General features: G+C 31.2%; 1 protein-coding gene across 2 annotated transcripts; it reads right to left on the bottom strand.

Moving 5' to 3' along the window:
• Positions 1-2271: 2271 nt before the first annotated feature.
• LOC124354210 (rutC family protein UK114-like) lies at positions 2272-22013 on the bottom strand. 2 transcript variants are annotated; one of them, XM_046804495.1, is made up of 5 exons: positions 21776-22013; positions 7928-8088; positions 5957-6025; positions 4104-4159; positions 2272-2438 (listed from the first exon to the last, which is right to left on the bottom strand). In XM_046804495.1, exons 1-5 carry the CDS (start codon positions 21841-21843, stop codon positions 2376-2378), a joined length of 417 nt encoding a protein of 138 aa, XP_046660451.1. In that variant the 5' UTR covers positions 21844-22013; the 3' UTR covers positions 2272-2375. The 2 variants fall into 2 exon arrangements, with proteins under 2 accessions (XP_046660451.1, XP_046660452.1); XM_046804496.1 differs by lacking the exon at positions 21776-22013 and adding an exon at positions 15225-15421.
• Between the last annotated feature and the right edge of the window lie 835 nt (positions 22014-22848).

Here is a 22848-nt window from a genome sequence, read left to right on the forward strand (position 1 = left end):
TCGAGGTACAGAAAAAAATTCATCTAATACTGAGTTCACATCTACTTCAATGTCTCGATGAATGTTCAGTGATGCCAATCCGTTCAATCGATTTTCACTCATGGTAGAACGCTCCGTCGCTCTATCGCTCTGGTCCGCGCATGCGCACTCCGTTTTTGGTCCCGCGCGACCAATTGTGTAGCGCGTTGGAGCTCCAATTTTTAAACAGTATATAACACAAATCAGGCGGAAAGCGCGCGCAATCAAACGATTGGAAATATTTGCACGCGCATGCGCGTAAACTGATGGCGCAATAGAGCACAATTAAACTGATATATGGAAACAATATGATATATCCCAATCTTCATGCGCACGGGCCTGTATGAGAGTGTTTAAGTAATAGAACTTCCAGTGGGTCAGGGAGGGCACTACAATAATAGAATGCGATGAAATCAGAATTTGTCAGTAACTTTTAACATTGACTTTCACTCTATTATATTTCCTTTTTACTGTATGAGTAATCTACATGGGTTAATATGTGACATGTTAAAATCATGTATGATTGTAAACAAGTTGTTTACAAATTTATTAACTTTACTATTTTCTCTTTAGACAAATGTAAAAATATTTGCTAATGCTCTACTAAATTCCATGAAGTGACATGCCTCATCATCGAATTTAGTGTTGCTAATATATAAGTGATGTTTCATACAAAATTTCAAGTCTATAGGTCAGTTCATTCTCAAAATATCATGTGGACAGACAGACAGACAGCAATGAAATTTTTCCAGTCTCACAAGTGATAGTCTTCGATAACACTCAGCTAATCATAAACAAATAGTTAGGTATTCAGTAAAAAAAAAACAAATGTTACAAAAATCTTGTTAATAACAAAAAGACTTCTGCCATTTACAAAACAAAATTCAAGGGTTCTTCAATTGATAAGGTTTCAAAGAATTTTTCTGATTCTAAAAACACATTATAAATAAATAGTCCCAATATATTCCAAATTGTCGCATCTTCATACTTGATTTTATCTTAAAAATGTAATTACAAGTCATTAATAAATTATGATTTTAATAAAATATAAGGTACCATTTCATAACTCAACAAAGGTGTGAAACTACATTATAACTATTAACGATAAGCATTAATATGCAATAAAAACTTTTTAAATCAATGAAAATTTTGAAAGATCTAATAATTTTGGACATGCTAGTTACTTGTCTGTAGCTGAAATGTAAATCACTTTAATATAGAGTAATGCATGAGCCCTACACCACTAGTCCGTCCATTCAGAGAACTAGACACCAACTCGTAAACAATCTCAAAACAACAGAAATTAAAATACAAAGTGGCACATGTTATAACAATGGAATTATTGTTTAATATTTTTAAAGATCTAATATACTGAGTAACTTATGTCTCAACATTAAACAATCTTCTAAATTTTGAAACTGGAAAAATGTATAGTAATTTATTTTAATTATGAGAGTTAATAATGTTTCTGCTAAAACAATCTTCACGGTTGTTCCACAAAAATAGTGTTAGCTATTGAACTGTTTACCTATATTTTTGGTTGAACTGCAGCTAAATGGCTCATTTTAAAAGTATGACTTGTAACTATCCAAATACGTTTCTGATTTTTGTAAAATATTCATACTTATACCTTTTTATAACTAAGCACATTAATCTTATAAAGTTGACTTTTTTGTTGAAAAAAGTATGCAATCCATCCCTTCAAAATTAAATACCTGACAAAACTCTGCAAATATGAATAAGAGAAATAACGACTTTATATTTAACATTGGCCTTATAGAACAAAAACTCAATTTAGTTTCAGTTTCACCTCTGTTCACATCTTATCCCTACAGAATCTTGGTGTTTGACATTACCGTAACAAAAGTAACATTACACAGAACACTACTTTTATGTGATCAAGTGATATTAAGAAATGCCCGGAAAATGTAACAATAACCCAACTTAGTGGGATTCCATAGAGTAGCCATTTTGTGATAACAGTATTTTATTTCTGGTACTGTTCCGTTCCTGCACAAATTGTCACAAAGGAAATAATTCACATTGTTACACAACTGAAACGTAATAAAATACAGTTTAATTTTTCTTTTTAGAGTATGTAATTTCTTGTGTTTTTTTAGTATGGATAAATAAAGTAAATAAATATTGATGGTGCTCCTTATAGGCTATAGTAACAATTTACATTAATATTCTTATAAGGTAAGATGTTTCAACAATAGGTTACAGTTTACACTGGAAAATAAATGTATCTAGTAGTTTTTGTAATATATTTTCAACAGTTGTTTGTAAATTAATAAAGTGGTTTGAATTCAGAGAGCTGATTTGATTTTTCCAATGTCTTTGTGTTTCCTATCCAGTCAGGATTTGACATCCGTCACAGTTCCAGACAAGGCTACAGTCTCTATCTCCACCTTGGCTCCCTGAAATCACAAAAAAACTTGCTTAAAATCAGTTTAAATTCAAAGTAGTGGTATACAGTGAAATAAGGACCTGCTACTTTTTAACTCAGATTGGAATGTTATTTATGTACCGGTAACTATAATCACTTTGAACAGTGAACTCCAAATAGTGATTGTAAAAAGTATTTTTATTGTTTAACAAAAATTGATGTTTCATAAGTAAAAATTTAGAAATAAACAGACAATTTAAATCCATTTTGTTTATTTATGATTGCGTACATCTCAAAGTATGGATAAGTACAATAATAATACAACATACCAACTGGACTTCAAGAACATATATTGTGCAATAGTATTGATTTATCATTTATTACAGAAGACACCCTCTTAAGCACCCTTGAAACAACCATATTCACCAACATTGCTGTTCCAGGAATTGTCACATCTTTTTTTTAGCACACTCAATACAGTAACAATGGACAAGTCACTACAAGTCATCTCTTGTGAAATATAATTGTGCATTGTATTTATTACTTACAGTTGGTTTTCAACAGAGTGAAATTTTAAAAAAGGGTAGTGATAACTAAAAAAAAAAACATGAAAAAACATGGCTATATATATATAGAGTCTTTACTCTCCTGGACTTAAAGAATCCAAACCCCTTCCCCATGTAGTCAACCAGTTACAGCAGATAGACCTGACTTCAAATCTGATGTCAGTAATATATATATATATATATATATATATATATATATATATATATATATATATATATATATTTGATATATATATATATATATATATATATATATATATATATATATATATATATATATATATATATATATATATATATATATATATTACTGACATCAGATTTGAAGTCAGGTCTACCTGCTGTAACTGGTTGGCTACATGGGGAAGGGGTTTGGATTCTTTAAGTCCAGGAGAGTAAAGACTCTATTAGTTAAAGAAATACCTATCGATAAAAGTGAAACACCTGGTAGTTCATAACATAATGATCCAATTTATCTTTTATTACAGCAAGCACCCTCTTAACCACCCTCAGTACAACCATCTTCATCAAACACTGCTCAGAGCAGTAACATGAACAAAGTCATCTTTTGTAAAGTATAATTGTGTGTAGTATTACTTACAGTTTGTTTGCAACCAGTTTGTTCCTGGGATTTGGATGAATGACCTGACGTTTGAGTATTGCATTGTGGAAAACGGTTTTCAAACACAGTTGGTGATGCAGGTAATATCCATTCATAGACTATTATTTGCCCTTGAACTCATCAATCCACCTATACCTATCATACTATTTCCCATTTGCTACAAGTTGGAACAACAGCCACTAATTATTTTCCAGTTGGAAATTGAATTCCTCATTTGGTGGCCGTACACAAGTCCAACATTAAAGCGTGCTAACCAGGTTATGTTGGGCCTTACATCCTCCACACCCTAACATGTATTCTATAGTATATAAATCTGGGTACTATAATTGCTTAACAATCAATTAAAACTGTATAGTTTATGTATGTTCATTTATGTATGTGATATTTAATCAAATACTACTACTTCTAGTAAGTGGAACATTGAATGTAATTTACATAACACATTACCTTAACTCAAAAGATTACTAAATGTCTATGTTTATGAAATTTAATAAATATTTTGTATTACCAGTGGTAGTTTAGCAACTTGGAAGCAAGATCTGGCAGGGAATGGTTCTTTGAAATCTGAAATAACAAAAATATCTTTAAACATTTGTTTCAATAACACTTTCTTACATATCTTTAGGAAAGTAAATATTAACTTAAACTTATTAACTTAAATCTTTGTTATCACAAGATAACTGTTATAATGTAAGAACATTGGATAATACCATAAACATCATCACAGCTTGCACAATAGAACAGTCATTCAATAAGAGAAAGTTGTGGTATTGCATACAATGGCATAACAACATGAGAAATTATAAAACTATAAAATCCTAATTTACTTACATTAAAACATAAAACCAATATTTAATACTTTTATTATTTTGTGAGGCCTTTTGATATCAAGGATATCTTCTTCAGACAAATCATAAAAGTCTGAAGAAAAGACTTTTGTGATGTGTCTGAAGAAGATATCCTTGATATCGAAAGGCCTCACAAAATAATAAAAGTATTAAATATTGGTTTTATGTTTTAATGTAAGTAAGTTATCAGTACCAATATAAGCTCCACCTACAACATAAAATCCTAAACTTATATTACACTAAAAGAGTAGGAAAAATCTTAACACAGCTTGCAACTTAAAAAACACAAATTAACTGAGAAGTGGAAACCATTGATACATTAGTACAAAACAAGTTCTTGAGTTAAAAATATTGTATGGTATAAACATGTGCTAATATGAGGTAGTGTCAAAACATTCCCGGAACTAGTTTATGAACAAAGTTAAAAACTTACAAATAGATTTTCTCTCAAAATACTCTTCTTCTGTAACAACAAAATTGACCCCACATTCATACAGATGCTCAAAACACTTTGGGAAATCATTATTTGAAAGTTCTTTACTGTTTGCATTGCCATATTCCTGATAGCCTCAGCTTCTGCAAATCATTTTCCCTTCAACGATGTTTTTAACCATGGAAATAGGAAGAAATCAGCTGGTACCAGGTCAGGTGAGTAGGATAAATGTTCTAGTATAGTAACACTGTTCTTGGCTAGATAATTATGCACTAACAAAGTCTGATGTGTATGAGTGTTGTCATAAAGCAAGTACCAATTGTTTTCTACCCATTTTTCAAAATTTTTCCTTCTCAACCACCTAAGGATTTCCACATTAAGTTTTTTGGTTACTGTTTGTCACTCTGGAATGAACTCGAAGTGTAATTCACTTTCAAAAGGTGTAATTAACCTTTGTAACTGAAAATCACTTCCAGCAAAATTTTTCTCTCCTGGGATGTTTTTGTTTTTAATTCAGAGGACTGATGTTTTGTTTTAGGCTCTTAGAGAAAACACCATGTTTCATCATGAGTTACAATTTTTTTTTTCAGAATTCTGGATCTAAATCGGCTATATCAGTTAACTAACCAGTCATTAATATTCTATTTCCTTTATGGTCACATTTTTGGAACAATTGTTAAACAAATTCAATAAATGTTAAAATGGTCATGAAGATTTTCACTACCATGTGATAAATTTATCTCAAATGGAATTTTGTCTGTTGACTCTTCTTCATCGCCTCGTCTCCTTAAGCAGGAATTAATAACTCAAGAGTCTCACTAGGTGACTTTTGAAGCAAAACGTAGAATTTAAAGTTTGATCTATGTTCACTTATTGCCTCTTTTTTAAATTGAAAAAGTTAACTTGAAATGTCAATTGGAGCGATACCAACACTACAGATATTCTCTCCCCATGAGTGGTACCAACACCTGCAAAATAAATTTTCCATGTGCAAGCTTGCTGGGTGTGTATTTAAATCGATTCCGGGAACTTTTTTGACTCTAACTCATATAAAATATGTGTTAGTAACTAACAACTTACACTTTTTGTACACTTCATTTACAGCCGCGAAGTCTTCAATGTTATCCAGGAATACAGTGTTCTTTACAACTAAAAAAAGACATAAATGGTACAGGGTAAGTTTTATTTATAGGTATACCAAGATTAGCTGATTAAGCAATTAAAGGCAAACTATTGATCTATTAGGAAGTTTCTAGAAGTAATTTTAGAAATAATATAACATGCAAATTATCTATGATAAACAAAATCTCTATATTTAAAAATATTGTGTATTTTAAAAATACATTCTTCAGGAAGAATTTCGTTCAATAATAAATACAATATTACTGTGTTTTCAAACTGATGATAGCAAACATGCACTCAATCAACATATAAAATATATTTGCACCCAAATTTTATCATTATAAATATCATAAAGTAAGTAAATAGAGATCTGAAGAATTTACTTTACTGGCAAAAATCTTGATTTTTCCCTCCCACTATAACCAAAATGAAATTATAAACTATGTTAATCCAATAATTTTGAAAAATTAATTTTACAGGTATTTTCAAAAGGAATTTTAGGTGTTTATATGGTATCAATATTGACACGTGATTTTTCAAATAATAGAGCACTTATTTATAGTAAGAGGAAACTTTCAAAATTGTTAAAATCACAATAAAGGCATCAATTGGATTTATATATTTATGGATTTATAAATCATACATTTGTACTGAGGCAACTAGTGTGTTGAAAAATAAGAAGCAAATAGTTTTCTTAACTTCTTCTGACAAAATAAGTATACTATGATGTAACTTTCAGTGATGGTAAGAACAAAGTACAGCAATTTATAACGAAACTCTGTTTTGTTTTCTTGTAAATGGATTATAAGTTTTAGGTATCAACTATGTCAATGTTCAAACATATGTGCATATACACCTGGATCAGGCCTGAACCAATGTAAGTTCACATGTTAAATGCACACAAAAGTCAAACTACAACTACAGTACATAATATTTATATGAAATGAGAGTATAAAGGTAGCCTAAATGGTTATTAATACAAATTATACATGCGGTCTGGAGTGAATTAAATTGAATTAGTTCTCCAGTAACATCTACCATATATTGGATAAACCAGTAGAAATTTTAGAACAAGATTTGTGAACAACTTGAAAGTATTGAAAACAAATATGAAATCAAGTTATGTAGAACACTTCTTTAAAGTTAACCACAGTTATATATGAAAATTCTAGAAATTTAAAACAGGGGAAAATGAAAAAAGAAGAATATGCACCTATTTTTATTATAGTTGTAATCCTCGACACTCTACGTGGCTCTAAAAACCAAACAGAATTACTCATGTTACACAAATTACACAATTTTATAGCACCATAACTGTATAATTAGGGCTTTCCAAATTATATGCATTATCACCCAGGTTTCCATTTAGCTTTTTATGCTTTATAACAATATGTTTACAATACCTTGTATGAAGTTTGGCTCTTTACTATATCAGAATAAGCGTAAATGTGAACAAAATTTAATGAAGTGGAGAAGAGTCCCCACTGATTCTAGAGACCTGTGTTTTATAGTCTACAATGGTATGAAAAAGTAGCGGTTATACCTCATATTGCTGTACAGGGAATCTCTTTTTTAAGATAAACTATTCCAAAATTAATAAGATGTTATAGGACTTCAAGTATATTATATAAAATTATACATTTACACATAATCGTGAAATTGCACTGGTATTTAGTCTTTGTATTAGACCTAGGCACTATTGTAAATAAGATGGGTTACGTTCATTTAAATGGAATAAAAAGATTTAATTTTAATCGGTGTATAATAAGATTTCTAAAATATTAGTAGACTTGTTTACAAGTTCCAGGAATTTTACAAGAATACTATTTAATGCGAAAAGTTCAGTCATTTCTTTATTTTTAAATACGGAATATATTTCATTTCACTTTCCAAAATGTATATTTGTAATTTGAAGACTGTGGAAGGTACCTTTGCTGTAGTCAGAATCTGCTGCTGTCAGAATGTGGCCAAGATTCTGCAGCGCTTGCTCCGCCTCCTTCACTGCCCCTCCCTCCACCAGTTTCATGGTCTCACAGTTGAGACCCAAAACTCCCGAGACATACACAGTCTGTCCAGCCTGCACCGCCTGACTATTAACATAAAAATCTTTGCTGTAGTCAGAGTCTGCTGCTGTCAGAAGGTAGCTAAGATTCTGCAGTGCTTTCTCCGTCTCAATGTCCACCAGCTTCATGGTCTCATAGTTGAGATCTAACACTCAGGAGACATATACAGTCTAATCATCAGCACTACTTGACTCTTAAAATACCCTAGAAGAATAACTATACTCTACAGAATGAAGATAAGTAATTATAAATAACACATGTGAAATAAAAATAAATTAACTGTATATTACACATATGGTTTTCTGATATACACATTTTTATTTGCAAAATTATATAGATACAAGGGCGTACCCAAGATCAAAACTACAGGGGTGTTGCAGGCCATGGTCGTTCACATTGTGACGTTTTATCATAGAAAAGGTGAATGAAACCAACATTTTAAGAAGAGAGGTTGATCTCCACACATTAGAGAATATTCTTGTCTCAAGATAGTCTGGTCCCATCAAGGGTTGATCCCTCATGGCAGAGTTTGATCTGCTTATGGGAGAGTTTAATCTCCTCATGGGAGAGGATGATCTCCTCACAATAGAGAATAATCTTCTCTGAAGAGTCTGCTTCCATCAAGGAAATCTTGATAGCCTCTTAGCACAGGTTTATCTATCCATGGGAAATGTGGAGCTTCTCATTGGAGAAGTCGATCCTTCTTACACTTACTCTCTTAAAGAGAGTGATCTAAGGCAAAAGAGATTGATCTCTCACAATAGAAAATAATATCTTCACATGAGAGTTTGGTAGGAAGAGGTTGGTCTTCTCAGAGGAGATTTGTTCTACTGTAGGAGGTTGATCTCGTCATTGAGGATGTTAATCTCCCATGGAGGAGAAACTAATTTTACATGTGTACAATCTCCACTAATATAAGAGAGATCGGGGAGTTATAATAAATAAACTTTTTAAGAAATTTAAGATATATAAGGGGTAAAATACCCCTTATGTTCAATTTTCTGAAGTTAAGATGCACATTTTTAGACCCCTTGTCATATAAAGTACTATACTAGTACTATAATACAAAGTATTATACTAGTAACTTTTATTAGACTTTTCACTATTATTAAATTTAATACACAGAGTAAGAATAGTAATTTAAATAAAGAAGGATAAGTATCTTGTAAACATAGATACATTAGAGTATCATACAAGTTTTCTGTCATTGAAAGGCCCATTTAGATATTAATTTTGAAACAAAAAATTTAATACTGATATGATTACTACTCAGAAACAAAACTAAAGGTTGTATGCACTGTCTTCCTTCATTAAAGGTATGTACCAACACTAATACATGGATGACACCATCAAAAATTGGACCTCATAAAACCAAATCCACATCCTTGTCAGCTGACTCATTTAAAAACCGACTTCTCATACTGGCTGATAGTCACGGAAAAAATCTAGGTCACTTGGTTGAGCAAAGATCTTCAGTGAATGCATTCTCTTGTGTTCGGCCAGGAGCAAGATTTGGTGGCGTGGTGGAGGATTTCATGGATCTGAGTAAAGACTTAACAAAAGAAGACAGTGTCCTTATCATAGCTGGAACAAACAATATGGAGGCTATGGCACAGAACGTTTCCCTGAATGAGGTTCAGGAGTTTCTAACAAAATCAAATAACTTAAACCTGATTCTTGCGACGCTGCCAATGAGGCACGACCAGCCTAATTTAAATTTTAGATTTAAAAAATTTCCAAAATTAATAGGGGAAATTGAAGTTATTGCTGCCAAGAACAACTGTCTTGTTCTTCCGCTTCATCATCTACCTCGCCACCTCTTTACTAATCACGGCTTACACCTGAACAAGAGAGGAAAATTAAGAGTAGCCGAAATGAAAGTTAAATCATTTACCACAACTAGCAGAAAAAGTCAATCTACCTTAAACTCTACTTGCTCACCTTTATTACCAAAAACAAGTGGAATAACTGTTGTGGAATCTGACATAGGGGTTGTTTTTGGGGAAGTCACGACAACTAAATCCACTGCATTTGCTCACACCATATCATCAGACCTTTCAAGACCAAAACATTATGTCTGCCGGAGTGGCTGCTGTGGCTTTTAGGAAGAAATTTGGACGTCCGCAAATTTCTGACCTCATATACAACAATTTGGCCAGGCAAAATCCTATAAATGGACCTACTATTTACAGCTTAGTAACGAAAAAGCAGATACTTTGGCAAGCCCACGTTGGCTGGACTATGATGCGGCTTTTGATCAACTTCAAAACGATTTCAAATCCAGTGGGTTATCTACTCTGATCTGCTCTGCGATGGGGTGTGTCCGTGACCTTATTGAACCACAACATTTTCATTACAAATATCATAAAATTTCACAAAGTAACTGGGGCCAATGTGAAAATTATCACGTACGATCAACAGCAAGAAGAAGTCTATGGAGGGGACTTGCGCATGATAAATTCGTGGAGACCCTGAAGAGCCTAATTGCATCTCAGTTACCAGCTGGTGATTCACGGGAGCGGGTGCTGATGACGGGCACTAACACATCTACTCCCTGTCCTGTCAGCCCCATCGTCTGTGAACCAACATCTCTACAGTCTTCATACCAGTGTCCAAGTGTCCTGTGCAGTGTTGAAAGTCAGTCCAGTGTAAATGAGTGTGTAATAGAAGTAGAAGAATGTAGTGTAGATAATATTGTCCAACTTAATCATTCAAGTATGTCTCTGCCATTAACCATAGGTAAGCAGGGTATTTAATCCAATCAAAAGTAGTAAGGCCTGCAATACAGGGACTGCCATCGGCAAATACGACTGAGGACATGACACTATATTTTTTATTTTTAAACATCCAAGGGCTTAACAACAAAAATTTAATCTTAGAATCTTTTTTAACAACTAACAATATAAACGTAATTGGTTTATCTGAGCACTGGCTTAAAGAAGAAGAAATTTTCTCAGTTCTGCCTGATGGTTATCTTTGTAAAAGCGCATACTGTAGAACTGACCATATTAGAGGCGGTTCTCTAATTTTTACACATGCAAATTTTAATGTAAGAAAATGTGACGTAAAGCAATTTTGTTCTGAGTTGGATTTGGAGGTGGCTGCTATCTTTATCGATAATCTGAAATTGATTGTTGTAAATGTTTATCACTCTCCATCAGGTAACCCACATATCTTTCTTGATTCTTTTGAGGAATTACTGCAATTCTTTATAAAATGGTCTAATTACACAACTGTGATTGGGGGTGATTTTAATTGTAATTTTGATGTAACTAAGGGTAGTAATTTTTCTAAGCAATTTCTTAATCTTTTGCGACAGTATAACTTTTATCACCTAAATAGTCAGCCTACCCGAGGAAATAACTGTTTAGACAATATTCTTGTAAAATTCCCATAAAAATAATAATCTTAGTTGTAGTATATTTAATTTTCCGTTTTCAGACCACTGTGGTCTTACACTTAAAATGAATATCAATCCTAATCAATCTAACGTATCGTGTAGTATGCCTCTTTTTAAAATTATCTTGCCAAAACAAAAAATATGCGAGTTGGCAGACAGATTGGGGTGCTATGATTTGGAATAATATTATGAGCCCTAATGTTTTTGACGCTCAGAATGTCCTGTTCCATAATTTTAAATATATTAACAAATAACATTAACTATCTCTCTAAACCAGTAAAAGTAAATACCAATAATTATAAAAAGAAGTAATAACCTTTGGTTCAATAATGAATTAGCTGTCATGAAAAATAGATTAATTTTCTTAGACAGTTTAGTAAAAAAATAACATCAGGGAATTCCCATGCAATCAAACAGACATACAATGACTTAAAGCACCATTACAGAATAAGCATTAAAGAAGCCAAAAATTAAATATAACACAAGTGTCATAGAAGGGAGTAGTAACAAGTGTAGAACAGCAATGGAATATTATTAAAAGCAATAATAGTGATAGCAATGTAAGTCTTAAAAATTCATTAATATGCCCCGATACTTTTAATAATTGTTTCCTTAATTCGGTTGAGACCATTAAAAACAGCATAGGCTTTCCTCCTACTAGCTCTGAGCAGTTGCTTGCATCCACTGGAATACCTGTCCCCGAATGTACAATTCACATGGAATACTATAACACCACTCGATGTAATTGAAGCAACTAAGCGTTTAAAAAACTCTGATTGTAATGATGTATACCTAATGTCTAATAATTTGTTTAAAGAAAATCATTTATAACCTATCTATACCGTTATCCTGCTGCTTTAACCTTTGTCTCTCAGAAGGAATATTTTCCTAATGAATTAAAAAATTTCAAGGATTAGTCCAGTGTTTAAAAAAAGGATCAAAGGAAAAACCTGAGAGCTACAGGCCAATTTCAGTTATCCTGTAATATCCAAAGTATTTGAACTATTAGTTTTTGATCAGTTAAGTAGTTATTTTGAAAAAAAACAATCTTTTTAAGTCTTTCTCAGTTTGGTTTTAGAAAAAGGTAAGTCCACAGTAGATGCCATAGATAAGCTGGTGCATGAAGTGCTACTAGCGTTTGAAAGTAAGGGTTTTGCTCGGGCTACTCTTTGTGACTTGAGCAAGCCTTTGACTGTATGAATCACTCAGAATTATTGTTCAAATTGAAATACTATGGAGTTCTTAATTTGCAGATGGAATTTTTTATTTTTTAGATCATATACCTTTTTGAGCGTAAGCAAAGGTTTTAGTAAATGGCGATTGGTCAAAGGAGGTTTCAGTTAAATATGGTGTCCCTCAGGGATCGGTTTTAGGTCCTTTGCTCTTTTTAATTTCTATTAATGACCTACCAGCTTTTATAAATTGTAAAAACAATCCTGTATGCAGACGATACAACATTTGTTAACATCAATTCAAATATCGATACTCTTAATGTCTTGGCACAAAGTGCTTTAGATAGGGCATCGGGTTGGTTTAAGGCAAACGGTTTTCTTTTGAATGAAGAAAAAACCCAAAACATAATTTTTACTTTAAGAACCTTTTGATATTAATATTTAATACCAATTTTGATCAATTTTCTAATCAAGTAAAGTTTTTGTGGAGTACAAATTGATAAAAAATCTATCTTGGGGACCTCACATTGATTATATTAAGCTCAAAATTGTCTAGGGTTATCTTCTTAATGATAAGGCTTACTAGCCGTATTGAACAAAATTATATTAGATCCGCGTATTTTTCTTACTTTCAGTCAATTCTTAGATACGGTTTAATATTTTACGGAAACTGCAGCAGGATAAATGAAATATTAATTTTTGCAAAAAAAAGTTATCAGAATCATTTGTGGTGCCAATTTTTTAGAACATTGTAGACCATTATTTTATTAAGTCAAAAATTCAAACTATTATTAATTTGTTTGTGTATGACTTGGTTTTGTATACCTTTCGCACCCTAGTACTATAAAGTATGCCAGTCACAATTATAATACGAGGAGTAAGGCAAGTAGGGCTTACTACAATTAATTTCTGTAGGCTAGATAAATCAGTTAATAGTCACCAGGTTTTTATCATTGAAAATTTATAATAAGTTGTCTCAGTTAGTAAATAATATATTCAAGAAATGGTTTTTTGTAATAGGCTCTATAGTTTGGCTTCTAGCCAATCCTTTTTATTCAATTGAAGAATTTTTTGCTGTACCTTGTATTGGTTTTTTAACCAAAAATACTTTATGTAATTTTTTGTTTTGTAATAGTTTATGATAATAGTTTATGGTAAATTAGTTTATATACACTAACATTTTGATTAGTAAACTAAGTTTGACTTGGCTACTGGCTGTACTTTGACTTTGTCGATGAATGTAAAAATTTTGTATGGCAATAAAATATTATTATTATTATTATTATTATTATTATTATTATATTGTTTTATACCGCTACGTCTCATCATCTGTGTCATTTTGTTTTTGTCCGTCTCTTATCTATCTTAATATACATCAATGTATTTTTAACAAATTCTCTTCAATAAAGTATAAACAATAAAGACTAATTTACAGAATTATTATGCGTTATAAAACCATGCAGATTGATTATCTATAATACATACTGTACTTCAAAACACAGAGTAATAAAACAGTTATTTGTTTTCTACAATTGAAAGTTGAATTTGTATAAACTTTTTTTGAAGATGCTAAATTAAAATTTCAATTACTGAGGAGAAATTTTGAAATTAAATCTTCAGTCTTGGGGTTTATCAATTAGACTATAGAAGGAATTATAAAAGAAATAACACAACACAGATAGTTAAATATAAAAAATTAATATTATCTTAAAATTGTTTAATTTAGAAAAAAATATGTTACATGGTGTCATATATTCTATATCATGTAAAGGATTTACTGTTTTTGGATTGATAATTAGGATATTAATTGGAACTGTGTACTGCAGTCTTTAAGACTTTGTACACCAGAGAGAGACTGGAAGGTGGGAGAGGAGTGGAAAGTATACCACAACATTTATAAAACTACTAAATAACAGTAACACTTATGCTGGAAGGTAAAAGATGCACTCAGTCACTTGACTGAGAGATAACATTGCTCTACAACATATTACTCTTCTATTTTCACTTTCCCTTTTAGTCTCACTTTCACAATAGGTACTCAGGCTCTCCTTCATTATAACAACCTGTGATGTTTTCCAGGAGGATACCATCCTTCAGCTCCTCTCCTCTACCTTCGCAATTCCACAATCTAGATCCAAGATAGCCCAATAGGAATACAATAACAATATACAAGACCTGTACACTACTGGAAAACATTATGAATGCCAGTAAAAAATAACAAGCATTCTGTTACTACGATCAGACTTGTTCCTCCCAACTGTCATGACCAACTTGGGATCCCAACAGGGACTTACAGAGTTAACAATTTTATAAATATATTAGATAAGAGTTCAAAATTAAAAGCTTCAAGAATCTATGAAATGTTCAGCTTCATTGCAAGACAGCAAAAACTCCACACATAATACTTTGATCTCATCACAGTTAAGAAACTAATTCCCTTAAAAGCAAAAATTTCAGAAATGTTTATGGAAAAATGCTCTTGTAAATTTACACATCCATCTAGCCTTTCAATGTGTGAAAACAATGATACAGATGTTGGACGTAATATACTTCATAATAATATAATAAACTGCCTGGTTAGTGGTACTTACTTGTAAGGAGAACCGACCACCATTGGGGCCAGTTTTGAAAATATAACCCTTCTGATCACACCGGACATTCTCACTGAGAAAATTTGAAACCCAACCAGGCTAGAGTGAACTGGAAGAGCGCACAAGAATATTTCACATTCATATATCTTATCTCAAGTGTTGTCAGACTGGGAAGTGTACATATACAGAGTACTAGTGAATGATTGGACTCTTGGACTTTGGTTATCTGACATGAACCTCCTCGCTGATCTAATCAATTACAAAATACTAACACCCACTCCATAGCATAATCCTCTCAGAGCATACTATACTGTTCATCATCCAATATTGTATATGTTTTGTTAAAACAATAATGGTACACACATCACTTTAATAATAGCATTGTATACTGTTGGTAAATAATCCTGTATCAAAAACTCTTGTATCTTAATTGGTTGTCAATTTAAAACTCCAAGGAACGAGAATTTTTCATTGTGGTATTAAAAATTCATTAACGTCAAATGGAACCAGTTCATGCCATAAGAGAATCATTCAACAATTTGAACTGGATTTTTTATCCCAAAATCATTAAACATCATTAGAGGATCAGTTAGATGGTGCATCATCGAACTATGCTAAATGAAGTTCAGATACTGATTAACCCTCAGGTCCTAACTTCAGCCAAGTTTCATTTCATTTCAAGCTAAGGGTGTACCTATGATTTTATTTCAGGGGGAAGCATTAGTTTCAGAGGTTAAGCGTGTATATATTGTTAAAAATAAAATATTAAGAATATGTACTAATTTTGTTTATTAACATATTTTTAGAATTTTCAATGATTTTAGCTGTATCTGACTGAAAATAATAAGGTAAAATGATTTTTCGTGGGTGGGGAAGTTGTTTGATTCCTTAATTCTCCCAGGGTACACTCCTAGACTAAGGAGATGAACTTAAAAGAACAACACCTCAACAAAGTAACAACTGGTCTAATCATTCACTTGCTAGATATTTTACTATGTCACTGTGGCAACCTAATCCCCTTCTGTCTTTTGATGTTACACAACCATATACAAAGTGTGATTAGAAAAACCCACACTGAGACTGAAAAAGTTTGTTTTAAACTATAACAATTATTTATAATATCTTCTTCAAAACACTATCTTCAATGTTTACATACACCATTTAATTTAAATCTTCTCATGTGACTTGCAAAAAGTAATTTTCTTTAAGGATATTTACCATCCTTCATACCAACTAAGGACAAATATATAAATATATTTGTGAGACAAATTTTGTTAGTTTGCTTTTACATAACCAGACACAAATATCTTTCTTTTTAGAAGTACCTTTAAAGGTACTAGCAAATAAAATTAATAATTCCAAAATATGCCACAAATGTTCTACTTTTACATAATATATATTGTTTTCATAGTATCATGCATTAAAATGTATACTATAAATCTTTTATAAATTGATTGATTTTATAAAACTAACTATTATATACACTAACTACTAACATATGGGTGGACATTTGTCAATAATTACTTTTATACAGAGGTGCTAATATAAATTTCCAATGGTTATCAAAATTTAATTTGGTTTCCATGCAATATTGCAAAAGTATTTGTAGTTTTTTCCCAAGACTGGCTCTTATCTTGACCCTAGTCTAATCATCTGGCAACAAAATGGATGAAGAGAATGAATCATAATAATAAAGTATCAAAGAGATGTTTCATCACTATAGTCTGTTGATTTAATACCCAAGATTAGTTTCTCTTATTATGAACCAGTAATCTTAATAAATCAATATATAATTGGTGGATTGTGCAAAATGATAGTGATCTAAATTAATATGTCATGAATTTTCACCTACTAAACACTATTGAAATTGTTTTTTTCTTTTTAAATATTGTTTAAATTTTATTCATAAAAATAATAAAGTTTTACCGACTACAAAGACATGTCATAATATTACTAGTGAAATCAAGACTAAAATGTATTAAATAGTTTTAATTTTAGAAAATAAAAGTTATTTATAGTTGATTTCTCATGTTTTCTAAAGGTGGTGCCAAATATTTAACATATAAACTTATAATATATTAGACAATTAATCCCAAAGTTATGCGTTTCACCTTAATAAAGTCCTTCATAATGAGTACTGTTCTCCCAAGCAACAAAATGAAGCATAATAGTTACATCAAAACAATAATGGATCCAACAGTTGAATATCAATAGGTACCTATATCGGTAGGTAATAGGTATTACTTATTAAGAAGTGAATGAATACATGTTTATGTATAACCCTTAAGATGCTGTATACTCCATGAAAGTATTATTCTTAAATACAGATTATTAAACTGACTTGCTAGCATATAACAATAAAATACACATGATGGTCTTTTTTAAACACATTTTATATAATGGTGTTCTACCCTCAAATGTCATTTTTTCACTAACACATCATCACTTTTTTAGGCTAGGTAAACTTTGGCACCACCTTCAAAGATTTTTGTGAGATATTGGCTTTGATTAACTCTGTTTCCTAAAATTAATAAATAGGCAAAACAAAAATTATAAATTTCAACCTCAGGCGTAAATTAAGTTTACAAACTGTAATTACTTATAAATGTTTTAATTGTATTGAAAATAACAGGTGTTGCATCGAAAAGTCCTATGAAATTCAAACTGTAGATTTGATAAAGTATTTAGATATAATGCTTGATAACGGTCTAACATATTCATGGAAAATACATGTATCTGAACTAAAACTAAAAATGTTTTGCATTCTTAGACTTTTTTTATTTTTTAAGGAAAATTTGCAACAATTAACTAATCGGATACTATACCTATCATTAGTGCACAGCAGGCTTGACTGTGGAATTACTTGGGGTGGGACATATATACCAAATCTGAATCCTGTAATCATATGTCAAAAACATTTTGTTTGAGTCATCGCACAGAAGCACAAACATGAATCTTCTAATCCAATTTTTGCCTTCCTCGATGTTTAACCTCTTATATGTATGTATACAAAGTTCTTAAAACCTTTTATGTAAAAAGTAGTTTGTATGTTGCAAATAGCATTTGCAGACACAAACTGAGAAACAATTGTGATTTTTTTTGTTCTGAAACCTGAAAACACTTATTTTACGAAAGCAATAACTTTTCTAGGACCACGAATGTTTAACCATATTCCAGCTTATTTAAAAGCTAATCACACAAAAATTCATTCATTTGGTAAAGCTCTAAAAAAATTGTTGTTTACGGTCAATGATATTGAAAATGTAATGGTTAATATACAGGTTTAAAAAGTTTTCTCAGTAATCAATTTTGTCCCATTATATTATATGCATATGTACTTTCTTTGTAAAATCATGTAAAAACATTTTTACATTCTGTTAGCGTTCTATATCAATATTGCTAATTACTGTATTTAGTTTGTTTCTGTTTCATTTCTCCTCAGTTTATTCAAAAATTAAACTCTAGTCAAATATAATTTTTCATACTGGCTGAAATATTTCCAAAATTTTTGTATTTACATTTTTACACCATATGTTATTTTAATATTAATTGTAACAAACAATGTGTAAATATTTATTTGTGGAGTTGCCTGAAGATGAAACCTTTGGTTTCGAAAGGCCTCGTCCAAAAAATAAACAATTTGGAAAAAGTAGTGTTTTTATTAACATTTAGTATTATTGTTTCTGTTTGTTTGTATTCTTATTGGAAAGCATTTTAGTGTACTCTTGCACTCTTGATTTTTTTATTAGACTCTGAACCACTCTTCTTTTTTTGTTTTTGTTGTATGTGGATTACATTATCAATACCATAAGTTATTCATTTGATGGAGCTTAATCAAAATATAACAATTTTTGCATTTCATGTGTATACTTTATACTAAAATTGTTTTACAGGTTTTCAAAATTAGTTTATTTTTTAAATTGTTAAATATTAGAAACGATTTTGACTAGAGTTCCATAAGAGGCCAGCAAAACAATTAATTGTAAACATCGATAAGGAACAAAATTGTTATCGATTGTATAATATCAATATTACATAACAGTTTAAGAAATAGAAATGAAAAAAAGGACTTTATACAAAACAGTTATATTGTTTCTCTACTTGTTGCAATAAATGTATTACTTCTTTTCCTTACAAGGAAGTCATAGTATGTTATATTTGTACTGAAAAAGTACATCAGTGGTAGAATGTACCTCATTCCAAGTTTTGATCCTTAAAAAACGTGCTTTTTAGTGCACTAAGGGGAACTTCACGTTTGTTACCAGTTTTTCAGCAGCAACTTTATAATTTGGTGTTTTCAGTATGAAACCTTGTAAAAAATGTTCACACATGAATCAGTAATTCGTAACAGAAAGACTTTAATGAGTGGCCTAGCCTCGTTATTCAATTTCAATTATCAAACAATTTGGTATATTATCCAACTTTGATATTACATAATAATCGTACTAACAAGAATTATAATACGTTAACAAGAAGAATCGTACATTACAATGACAAAAGTAATTTTAATTAAAAAAACAACTTTAACCTAGGCCTACATATCAGAGATACTTTACAGTACTTAACAGCTTACCCGGATAGCAATGAGCAACTGCTTTTATGAAATGGAGGAAAAGATTCACCCCAGATAGGCACACTTCCCTGCAATAGAAAAATCACAAAGATTGTCTGGTAGACAGTCTGCCAGTATTCCACTCCTCAACCTCTCTGACTGCTCACCAAGAATCTCATATTTATCACCATTTTCAAATTCTCCAAAATTAGTTGATTTTTGTTATTCGTTCTTTATATAAAAGATTATTATAGTAAGTTTAACGTATAGTTTAAGTTAAATAAATTGTAATAGTGAATTATTTATTGAATAAAAACAATCAATCAATTCGGTACCAGTAAGATTAAACGCCGGGGCGGCAAATCACGAATTTGACGTTACCAACGTATTCTGCTCACCCTCCTGAACAAAAAATATATATAGTACTAGGGGGTGCAAATGACAAATAACATGATTTTAGGGGGTATATTGATAAGTGGTAAAGTTTCTAATGTTTTAATGTTCAGTTTGTGTGCTGTGTCTGGATAATCTGTTTACTTACTTAAATATTATCTGCGGCCGGGACTGATAGCAGCCTGATAGCATACCTGTTATCTGAGTTGTCCGGGGCATAGGTCAGTTCTACACAAGATATTGTGTTCAGTAGGTCGGATTGAGTGAGTGAGTTTACAATGATGAATCAACCATCCACTAGTTCAACCAACCCTAGTGAATTGTGTGTGTCGGAGTGTTTCGTAGGGCACGTAAAGAGCTTACGTTTTAACCGAAACGAAATTATCTCTTTTTTAATAGAACAGGGCATTTTTAAAAATGAGTGTATTTGTTCGTCGTGCGGTCGAGTGGTGTTTTTAAACCGGGAGAGACTGTGTCGTTTCGTTGTGATAGACCACTTTTTTGTTGCTGCTGTTTAGCTATATCCGCCAACACACTAATGGTAAGTGTTCTCTGTTAATATCCATCTATATATTTGAGTTTTTCGTGATTTATTTAGTTTTTAAACTTTACATAATTGCCTTTGCATTACATTTCAATTTATATTTTTGATCAGCCCCTCTAGAATTTTATATTTTACTGATAGGTACTATCTCGAGGGATGTTTTTCTTTTATTGACATCAGCGCGGGGCAGCACCGAAGGTGCTGCCGAAGCCCCGCGCTGATGGCCGGAAGCACTCGTAATTAATTTTTTTTCTCGAAATTAAGAAAAAACATTATTAATTTTGATCAAAATTCTGCTCATTTCTGTAATTTCTCATTTACGTTTGCAAAGATGGCGGCGCAACCGATGACGTCATCACGAGGTTCAATCATTGGCCACAAAAGGTCACGTGACGCTAGACGTGGATGTAGAACATGGAGATATTACTGGAAAGTTATTTAATTTTTTATTTTCTAGAACTTCGTTATTTCTCATTTCCACCCCATCAAACCTTATACTTTTTTTTATATAGGACGATTCCAATAAGTTAAGAACGCAAAACTCGTATTTTTCCGCCCCGGCGGTTAATATGATAATTACCATAAATTCAACCAAATAACGAGTGTAGGCCACTTCGTCAAGTCTACCCTTCATAACATTTAATTTTTCCACCATCTTCTCTATTGCTCATTTTGTAAGCAAATTATGTCTAAACATAATATGGAAATATAAATAATAATAATATATATTTGGTTTAATGTGATAAAATTGATATTTGCATTTGATATATCACAATATTATCGATATTTACAATTGATTGTTTTGCTGTCTCTTTAAGGAACTGATGTCAAAATTTTAAATAAACAAAGTAATAAACTGAAAGCAGATTACAGCAATAATTGTTTTTTTAGTGAACAACCATAAATTATCTGTTGCATTTAGGAAATCATAGAAATAAAAAATATATTATTACAGTTTTAAATGAAAAAAGTAAAAAGTTTAGAATTTTTAAGCATTTAAAATCAATAATACTATGTAATGATAGTGTTATGTCTTAGCTTATAGCAGATACAAACACTAACCTGTAAGGTCCAACTGGCTTAGGTCCTTTACTTGCAAAAATCACTTTTCTAATGATTCCAGAAGACATGTTTGATATGTATACTTTATTAAATTTATTCACAAATAGTAGTTTAAAATACTAGAAGTTTTGCATGTACAAAGTATGACTGTTGCACACTCAACAGCAGAGCAGCTGACAACAGATTAGAATATACAATAAGACTAATAATCAGCTGATAAACAGTTCATGGCAGTTAGGTCTGTATCTCTCAGCTGTGACCTTTAGAAACTTCAGTGGCCTGGCCTTCAAGACAACATGCTGTTTTAATACTATGCATTCAATCCAGAACAGATGAGGCTGTAAACTCTGATTTTCTTGCTTCCAATAGATGACATAACACTGTTACTATCAAAAACTTCTCACGAGTACAACATATCAAAACTTTTTTTTATATTATTAGCTACCATCTACAGTAGCATAATATAGTCAGATTTTTAGGTAATCCTTAGTTCCGAAAATTCTAATGAGAAATTCTGAAATTTTAAAGGTATTTGTTTTTATAAGTTCACTTTTTAAAATTTAATCAAAATTTTCTTAAATTTACTAATGCGTATTAAAGTGTAATATCTAGTTTTTCTTGTTAAGAAACTCAAAATCAATCAGGTACCCTTCTTCTCAAGAAATAAAACTGGTTTTTTATAGGACCTCTTACCTATTAACCTATTACTTGTTACTATTGTTTTTATATAAATTGTGTCATTGCATAAAAGAATCCAAATGTACCGAACTGTCAAATTGTAAAGAATTAGAATAGTACATAACTGTAGAAAATGTTGTTACAGATAAAAATATATAGTTTTGTAGGTTTATTATAAAAAATGGGACTTTTGTTATTTTCATTTGCAATTAAAGCTATAGTAATAAATATAGTAAAAGTAATAAACCAATACATCGGAGAACTGAAAAACCCGACAGAATGTAATGGAATAACAGAATGTTATGAAGTAGAGCAGTGATGGACAGGCACAGATAGGTGCATACAACCCTTCAATTTTTGACCTTAAAATCAATAAATCTCTTCATTGGATCTAG

This window comes from Homalodisca vitripennis, chromosome 2 (genome assembly GCF_021130785.1).
Source record: "Homalodisca vitripennis isolate AUS2020 chromosome 2, UT_GWSS_2.1, whole genome shotgun sequence".
Taxonomy (NCBI): Eukaryota; Metazoa; Arthropoda; class Insecta; order Hemiptera; family Cicadellidae; genus Homalodisca; species Homalodisca vitripennis.